At 65.9% G+C, this 8,552-nt stretch overlaps 1 protein-coding gene across 5 annotated transcripts in view; it reads right to left on the reverse strand.

Annotated features, from left to right (window-relative positions):
* RBFOX3 (RNA binding fox-1 homolog 3) overlaps positions 1–8,552 on the reverse strand; it is a 37,535-nt gene that overhangs the window by 25,834 nt on the left and 3,149 nt on the right. For 3 of the 5 annotated variants that reach the window (XM_025193359.1, XM_025193358.1, XM_025193357.1), the window contains exon 1: positions 2,322–2,573. The exons of 1 other annotated variant lie outside the window; for it this stretch is intronic. In XM_025193359.1, coding sequence (XP_025049144.1) covers positions 2,322–2,423 — 102 coding nt within the window. In that variant the 5' untranslated portion in view covers positions 2,424–2,573. Of the gene's footprint in view, positions 1–2,321; positions 2,574–8,552 lie in introns of those variants that run through there. One more of the 5 variants, XM_006036922.2, reaches the window with a different exon arrangement.

Genomic DNA, 8,552 nt, shown 5'->3' on the forward strand with positions numbered 1-8,552 from the left:
TATGCACACGTACTGGCACACAGCTTTACACACACACACACACACGTCTCTACACATACGTACACAGATGCTCACGTCTCTGAACACGTACTGGCACACAGCTTTACAGACACACACAGGCACCTATACATGTCTACACGCACATGCTCACATCTCTATGCACACATGAAGGCACACAGCTTTACACACACACACACATCTCTAGACATACAAACACATGTGTTCACATCTTTACACACATATAGAGGCACCCAGCTTCACACACGTGCACACACACGTGTCTCTATACATACATACACACATCTCTATGCACACATCCAGGCACACAGTTTTACATACACACACCCCACATATGTACACACATGCTCACATCACTAGGCACACATCCAGGCACACAGCTTTACACACACACACACACACACACCTCTATGCATGCACACACACAGGACGCAGAGACATGCCAAAACTTCACAAACGCATTTCTCGCACAAATACCGACCGCCTGCCTTTCCGTGTCCCCTCGGTACACAGGTCCCCCCAAAAGAAAACAAGTGTGGCCTCCCACGCGGGGAGCACGCCCGTCTGTGCGTGGCAGGCACAGCTCCCGGGGGCCAGGCACTGTGCGCCTGCCTGCAGACGGCGTCGTGAGAGTGTGTGTTGCACACGGGTTTACTGATGCACTTTGCAGGTAAAATCCAGAGCAAATCCCAAACAGGAACCCACGGGCCCAGCAAGGAGCCTGGTGTCCAGGTCGCAATGGCGGGGCAGTCCCTGGCACAGGCAGCCCTAGGAAGGGTTCGGAGGGAGCCTCTGGCTCAGGCCTCATGGCCTTGACCTGGCCCCCTTCTCACACGACCCCTGCGCTGTGCACGGCTCCACGGAGCCCCCGAGCCCCGAGCGCAGCATCTCAGCACTGCCAAGCCCGGGGACAGGGGCGGGTTTGGGGCCGTTTTCTGGGTCCGTATGCAGATCAAACCCCAAGCCCAACCCTCCTCTCTTCCCAACCCGAGCAGCAGGAGGTTCCCAGGGGAGCGAAGAGGGGCTCTAAGCCCTGGGTCCAAGCACAAGAGGACGGGCAAGGAAAGCAGGGGCCTGGGAGCCATGCCCATGCAGCGAGACCCCCCTGCACGCGGCCGTGCTCTGGGCCATCGCTGCCAGCCTGCAGCTTGTACACAGATCCCGAGAGCCTCTCCAGATGGGCAGAGCCCAAATTGAGGATCCCACTGTGAAACGAAGCCCCCCCCAGGCCTCTCAATTCCCTGCACGGCGGCTCCATTCGGGGCACCCTCCAGCGCGCCCCTCCGGTGATGACGGGGGAGGTAGGGGAAGCTCCTGGGCGATCCCAGCGGGCACCAGGCTGTGCTGCAGGGCCCTCAGGATGGGGCGGCGAGCCCAGGCCCCGCTCAGCCCCGCTGCGCCCTGCCTCCGGCCTGCACCCGGCCTCCAGATCAGCTCAGCGCAGGGCTGGGCACGGGCTCGGGTGCGGGCGCGGGCGCGGGCGCAGCCTGCAGCAGCACCACAGCTGTGAGAGCCCCCCTCCGCAAGCACCGAGTCCTGGGCTTGACCGCATGCAGGCGGATCCCCTGCCCCTTGCACTCCTCCCAGTCCGGGTCTTGGAAAATGGGCAAGGAAACAAGCCAATGCTGCCCACTCCCTCCCCGAGAGGAAGCAGGACCCCCGGCCAGGAGAGGGGTCAGGACCCCCTGGATGCACGCCCGGAGCTGCGAGCCCGGATGGGAGACGGGGTCTCCACCGCAGTGCACAGGCTCGGGGAGGAAATGCTTCCCCGGGGTCTCCCAGCACCGGTCCAGGGACCGGCCCCGAGGCAGGGAGACCCGCTGGGAAGTTGGGGATCTTGGCTAGCAGGGCAGGGGCCGAGCCAGAGCCCCCAGGCACAGCTGCAGCGCCGGCTGCCTGCCGCTCCACCCCACGCAGGGCACACGCACATCCGTGCTCGGTGTGCACACGCACATGGACATGCGCTGCTGCACATGTATGACGGGCCTGTCTCTGGCATGCATGGCTTTCCCCCGCTCCATCACCCATGCCAGCCGGATTTTAAAAGTTGCGAGCAAACGATCCCCCTTGTTCCTGCCCAGCGGGAGCAGCTTAACGATGCTGCCTGCCGCACCATGCCAGCAGCCAGCAGCGCAGCCCCTCTCCTGGCCCCGGCGCCGGCCGCGCCAACCTGTGCCGAGACACAAGAGCCGTGCCCGCCTGCCATGCGGGCTGGGCAGGGAGAGGTCAAGCCCTGACCTTTGGCTTGGAGGGCACCGGCCAGAGAGCACGTGCCAAGTTCAAAGCAAAAGAGGGGCGCTTACCTGTTGGAGGTAGAGGAAGGCCGGCGGGCAGGGCAGGGAGGGAGGAAGCATGCCTGAATTGGAGACGAGGAGACAGCCCGAGTTCGCCATGGAGCACAGCATGTGGCGGCAGGTCGCCTTGGAGCTGCTTGCCGGCCGTTTCGTCCTCTTCCCGACACTCTGCCGATGCTCTTCCTTCCTTCCTTCCCTCCTCCTCTCCGCCGCGGTCCCTCCTCTCGGGTCCCCTTGCGGTGCCGCTCAGGAGGGAGGCATCTGCGGAGCGCCGGCCGTGCTCCCTGCGCGGACGATGGAGGAACAATGCTCGCCTCTACTTTGGTGCCATTAGACGCTGGCACCAAATGAATGGTCTGCAAAGGGTGTGTGTGAGCGGAGAGGGGGAGGAGGCAGAGGCGGAGGATGAAGGGTGGGAGGGGGCGTCCCCTGTGCATTCAGGCATCAACCGGAGCTCGGGATAAAATGAAGAGAATCCGTAATGACACGAGAACAGCTGATCCCGCACTTAACCCCTGCGCGGCCGCAGCGCGCTGGCAGCCGGCTCTGCCCAGCCGCCGCGCGGAGACGGGCATGCGGCTGCGCTGGGCTTGATGCCGGCTGGGAAGGAGCGGGCTTTGCAGGCGGGGAAGGAAGGAGAGCTCTTGCCGGGAGTTTCGGTGATGCAACACAGGCACGCGCGCCAGGGAAAGGCTGCTGCTGCGTGGAGCAGGGGCCTTCGCACCCGCCACGCAGCCCTCGGCTCTGGGCTGGGGCTGCGCTGACGGGGACAGGGGCTCCCCCGTGGGCACGGCGTCGCACCCCACCAAGGCACGCGCGCAGCCACCCATCGTCACGCCGGCTGCACGGCTGTGTGCCCGCATGCAGGAACGCAGCCTGGCGCGCCGGCCGGCCGGCCTGCGGAGACCCGCTCTGCCCCCAGAGAGGCATGCTCACCTGCTCGCAGGTGCACCAGGCAGGCTGCCACACGTCGCACACGGGCCGTGCCCCCACAGACACGCATGCACAGCCAGGGACGCCAGCCACCTGCTCTTTGGCACGGTCTGCGGTGACCGCATCACGCCCACGGGCTGCACGGCTTGTTCCAAACAAGCGGAGAGAAATCTCAGCTCCCCAGGCAGCGCCTGTGCCCCGCAGCCCTGCAGGCAATGCTGCTGCCCCGGGGCGGCCTGGCGGCCGTCTCCAGCAGGGCAGGGCAGGGCCCCGAGGAGCTCAGCGCTGCAATGCAATGCAGCGAGGGCCCCCACGCTGCTCCCCCAAGGCCAGCGCCCCTCCGCCGAGGGTGTCCCGGCGCGCGGCGGAGCTGAAACCACCCGACGCTGCTTCCCACCCACCCTCGTCAGGGCACGACACGCGGCGGGCCCGCGATCCAGCGCAACCACCAGCCGCAGCAAAAGCAGACGGGGCCTTTGGCTTTCACCTCGGCAGGGCTCCCGTTGCCCCTGGCCTGGGTTCAGACACGCAGAGTTTGGTTCCTGGACTGCCGCTGTCAGAGCAGATGGTCCCCAAACCAATCACGCGTGTATGGCTCTCCCGGCTAGCGCGGTGACACCCGTGTGCCTGCATGTGTGTGCATGCAGGAGAGACAGGCGCGTCGGGCCCTACACAGCCCAGCCCCTCCTGGCCTGGCCCTTGCCTCTTCTGCCGCCACTGCGGTTATTTGAAGCCCGGACAAGGCTGGGCCCGGGGCTGGCGCAGCCCCTCACATTGGGGCTTCCCCTGCAACGGGCCCAGGAGGGGATCTTTGCCTGGGCAGCGCCGGCGCGGAGATCCTCCGTCCCCGGCGAAGGATTCTGGTGCCAGCAGAGCTCAGCGTCAGGTGCCATCAGGGCCAAGGGCAGGGCTGTGCCAGCTGCCGCGGGCTCCGCGTGTCCCCGCGAGCCCCCAGCCCGCGAGCAGCCCCATGCTGAGCATCCCCAGACGCAGCCGTGCTGCAGTGTCCCGGTGCGTCCGCGCTGGTTCTGGTTTGCTGCAGATACACGGCAGGCAACGCACAGATCCGCCGCCGGCCCCAGGCAGCAGAACCTGTCTCCCGGGACCGAAGGGGGCTAAGCAGCGCCGATGAAAGCACGTCCCGAGCCCGTCTGTGGGCGCTGGGCACAGGGAAGTGGATGCATTTCTCGTGGGGGGTTTGCAGACATGGGAGATGAGCACCCAGAGCGATGGCACGGGCAGACTGCCCTTGCAATGGCAAAAGCACCCCCTGTCCTCACTCAACCAGGCAGCCCCCGATCCCCGGCGCACGGACCCGCTGGGCTCTGTCTCCCTCCCCTCCAGGCTGGACAACCACCGCTCTCCTGTGCTCAGGCTGCACCATGCCAGGAGCCCAACACTAACCTGCCCTGCAGAGATCCAAGGGCCCCAGCACTGCCCTGCGGCCCCGCGGGCCAAACGCCCCCAGCTCAGCTCCTGCAGGCTCCCCGGGGGGCCCTGCGCCCTTCTGGCCCCAGCCCCTGCCGCAAGGCAGCGCAAAGCCCTGGCCTCCAGTGCACCCACTCTGCCTCCGGCCTGGGCGACCGGGAGCCTGGCAGGAAGCGATGTGCAAGGGCTGGGCGCTCGGACAGCCCCAGGCTCAGCCTGCAGCAGGGACGAGAGCAAAGTCTGCCGGGGAGGGGGTCTGGAGAGCTGCCCGCCTGGACCCCGTGCGGGGCGTGCAGAGGGGAAGCCCTCAGGATGCCCCGGCCCGATCCCTCTCACCGGCCCTGGGCACTAGGGCTTTCCGGTGGGGTCACAGGGCTCTGGGGACCACGCCTGGTGCTTCCTGCCCATGCTGTGCGGTGGTGTGATGCATGGCCAGGCCACACGCACAAGGGGATGCAGACTGGCGCGCGTGGCCCTGAGTGCCCAGGATGGCAGCGACTCCAGGACGCTCTTTCCCGGTGCAACAAGCCTCTCCTGCAGGGTCTCGTGGCGGCAGCGCAAGAGTCCAGGTAGGAAAGACCAAGGAGCTTGGGGTCCCCCTAAGTGGCAGGGGCTGGCATGCATGTGTGGGCCTGCCTCACTCACAGCTCCCCACCCCTGCTCTGGCACAATGCCCCCGGAAGAGGGGAGCCAGGCAGGCTCTTGCCCCCCATCCCTGCAGGCACCTGGATCCAGCCCCTCGCAGGGGTCCCCGCTGTAGGACGGAGCCGGCCAGTCCTCTCTGGACGCTGAATCGGAAACCAAGTGACCGCCACAGCTGCCTTCCTGCCACCGCTCTCACCCTAAGCTGCCAATGCACCCGCCAGCCACAGCAAAAGGACACGGGGCCTTTGGCATTCACCGCGGCAGTGTTTGGCGTCCCCCAGCTCTGCTCGGAGCACGCTGAGCTCCTACAATTACACTCCGACCCCCAAACTGCAGTCACTCAAATCAGCAAAGCCAGGTCACGTGGCCCGGCTGCAGCGTTAGGGCAAGGCTGTCCATTAACACCATTAACGACCTCCGAGCCCTCCTGGGAAAGGACTGTCTCCAGGTAGCCATGGGGGCAAGCCTGTCCTGGCTGCCCCCCCAAACAGCAACAGGCCACCTCCGTCCCATCCTCACCGAGGCACCGGGCCTCGCAACGGACCCAGCGCCCGCTGCGCCCCCACATCAGCACAGCCGCGTCATCGCCGGAGCCGATGACGGGGGTGAAACATCCAGGGGTTGCTCACGTGCAACCCCACCGCTGCCAACATACGCCATCCCCTGCTCGCACGCCCACGGTGCACAGACGGGGCGATTTCTACGTGCAAGAATGAACGGACGCTGCCCTGACATGCAGGTCACGGCCACGATGCTCCATCGCCGACCCTGGCATTGCTGTCCGCAGGAGCAACATTTTGGAAACCGTTTGAACAGGGACAAGCGGTGCCCCCAGCCGGGGCCGGGGGAAGTCCGGCTCCCGCAGGGACTTTCTTGCCCCGTTACCTGGCTTAGCCCTTGTTCCTACGGGCTCTTGGCTTGTCAGCACTGGCTCCCTCCCCTCCCACCCTGGGTACCGAAGCCACTTGCTCCACGTCACACACTGCCCCATGCTCGTGCTTTCGCAGCCCTTCATGAAGTGAGCTCGAGTGTGCAAACGCTTGTGCTCTCCATAGACCTTACTGAGTCAGCCCAGAAGGTGCCGATCCCCCCTGCCGAGTCTGCTCTGGCTCAGGGCTGCTCCCACTTCTCGGCCAGCCCTGCCCGGGGCACGGGGCAGCGACCGGGGCTGCCAGGCCGCAGGCTTCCAGCAGAGGGTGCGAGCAGGCCCGCGAGCTTGGCCCAGACGCAGCATCCTCGAGCCCGCACCCTGCAGGCCAGAGCCTCCAAAGCCCTTGGGTCGGCTCCCCAGAGCTCCCGGGGGCTCTGCCCCCCCAGGAGCCCGTGCTGCAGCCCAGCAGAGCCCCGGGACCAGCACCGTCTCCCTGGAAGGGAAGTTTATTTATCTGTTTAATTAAGACGCTTTCAGCAGGCGCACGGAGCCCGTCCCATCTGTCTCACTTACAGCCGCGTCCCAGTAAAATTAAACCTAATAAATATCTGAGGAAGGGAAGCAAAGGGCAGGGGCATGGGGAGGCAGGAGCTGCGCAGGGCTGCGGTGCTCTGTACGGCTGGGCCGGCACGGCGCGGCGCGGCGCGGCGCAGTGCGGCCCCCCCGTTTCCACGTATCAGCACTCCCGTTCCCCGGGTTTGCTGGCTCCGAATGCACCCTGGAGGCCCCTGCGCTCTGCTTGCTGCAGCGGGGAGCTGGGCGCTGCGCGGGGAGGAAAGAGCTGCTCTTGCTGCCAGCCCCCGCCCTGGCAGGGCAGCCCCGTGGGGCCTTGCTGGAGCAGGAGACGTAACGTCTCCACCGGGCGCTATGGGAGGCATCGGCCTGGCTCCTTGCTGCAGCAAGTATTTGCAAGTCAGGCTTGAGGCAAGAGCTTCAGCGGGAGGATGCCAAGCCAGGGACTCATCTGGGGTCTTTCCCGTCCTCTGCTACTTGTGCCTGGCATGGCCTTGGTCAAGTCACTCAGCCTCTGCTTCCCTCCGGGGCCAGCCCTGCTTGCTGCCCGGGGTGCACATCCGAGGGTGCCAGGCGCACCAAGCGGGGTGTCTCGCATGGTCACAGGCTCCAGATGCTGCCTGCAAAGGGGTGTGTGCCCCAGCATGGCTGCAGTCAGCCTCGGTCTGCTCCACCTGCCCCTGCAGCATCTCTGGGTCATGGTGCCAGTCCCAGAGGGGGATCTTGGTGGGAGCACTGGTCAAGCCATGTGCAGACCTGGGGTGATGGGTCTGGATGATGGGGCACAGGCCCTGGGAGACTGTCCCCCTGGGCATCACGCAGAGTGACGGGGAAGGCACGGCAGGCAGGCGGGGGCAGACCCCGCGGCCACCAGGATGCAGCGCAGGTGTCTCTTCCTCCCCTCCGCCCACTCCAGAGTGCCCCGAAGCCAAGGCTTTCATTAATTAAAAGCTCATTAGGAGCTGGATGTAGATGTAAAGAACTGAGACAAGGGCTGACGACAGCTCCAAGCTGCTTTGGGACAAGGCAGCACCGACGGTGCTCTGCCGGGGAGAGGAAGCCCGAGTGTTGCTTCCCACGCCTGCAGACACGGGGACCTGGCACTCCAGGGCAGGGGCTGACACAAGGGCCCCAGGCAGAGCTAGGCCGGGGCAGCGGGAGATGCCTGTGTGCAGGGCCTGTCTGCACAGCCCGTCCAGCCGTGCTCAGAGACACGGAGGGTGCCAGTGCTGTGCCCAGCTCCTCACCCATCCGTACCCGACGGCCGCTGAGTGCAGGGTGCTCCTGGAGAGCATCTCCACCGAAATGCACCCGGGGAGACAGGGCATGCAGCTGGCGGCATGGGGAGCCGCGTGCTGGGAGCTGTAGCGCCGCTGGCTGCTTTGCCTGCGGAGAGGCGGGCAGGACGTGGAAAGGACATCGGATGCCTTTCGCCGCGGGACAGGGGCAGTGTCTGCCTAGGCGTTAGGGGAGCTGGGGGGGAGGCCACTCTGGGCAGGAGGCAGGAGAGGGGGGCACAGCCTGGCCCAGATGCTGGCAGCTGTGGAGGGGCAGGAGGGGAGGAGGAGAAGGCCCCTTGCGCCTGGCCCAGCGGAGCGGCTGCACCGAGCCCCTGGGAGCTGCCTTCGTGGCTCTGCCTGGCTCCCGGGTCTCCCATAGAGAGCCACAGGGAAAGCCCCTCTGTTTCCGCCGTGGCACCACTTCCCTTTCCTTCCTCCCTCCCTCCCTCGCGAGCGCTCTCCAGCAACCCCAAACAGCACACGGGGGGTTGCAAAGAGTGGCGGGGGGCT

This window comes from Alligator sinensis, unplaced genomic scaffold (assembly GCF_000455745.1).
Source record: "Alligator sinensis unplaced genomic scaffold, ASM45574v1 scaffold1565_1, whole genome shotgun sequence".
Classification (NCBI taxonomy): Eukaryota; Metazoa; Chordata; order Crocodylia; family Alligatoridae; genus Alligator; species Alligator sinensis.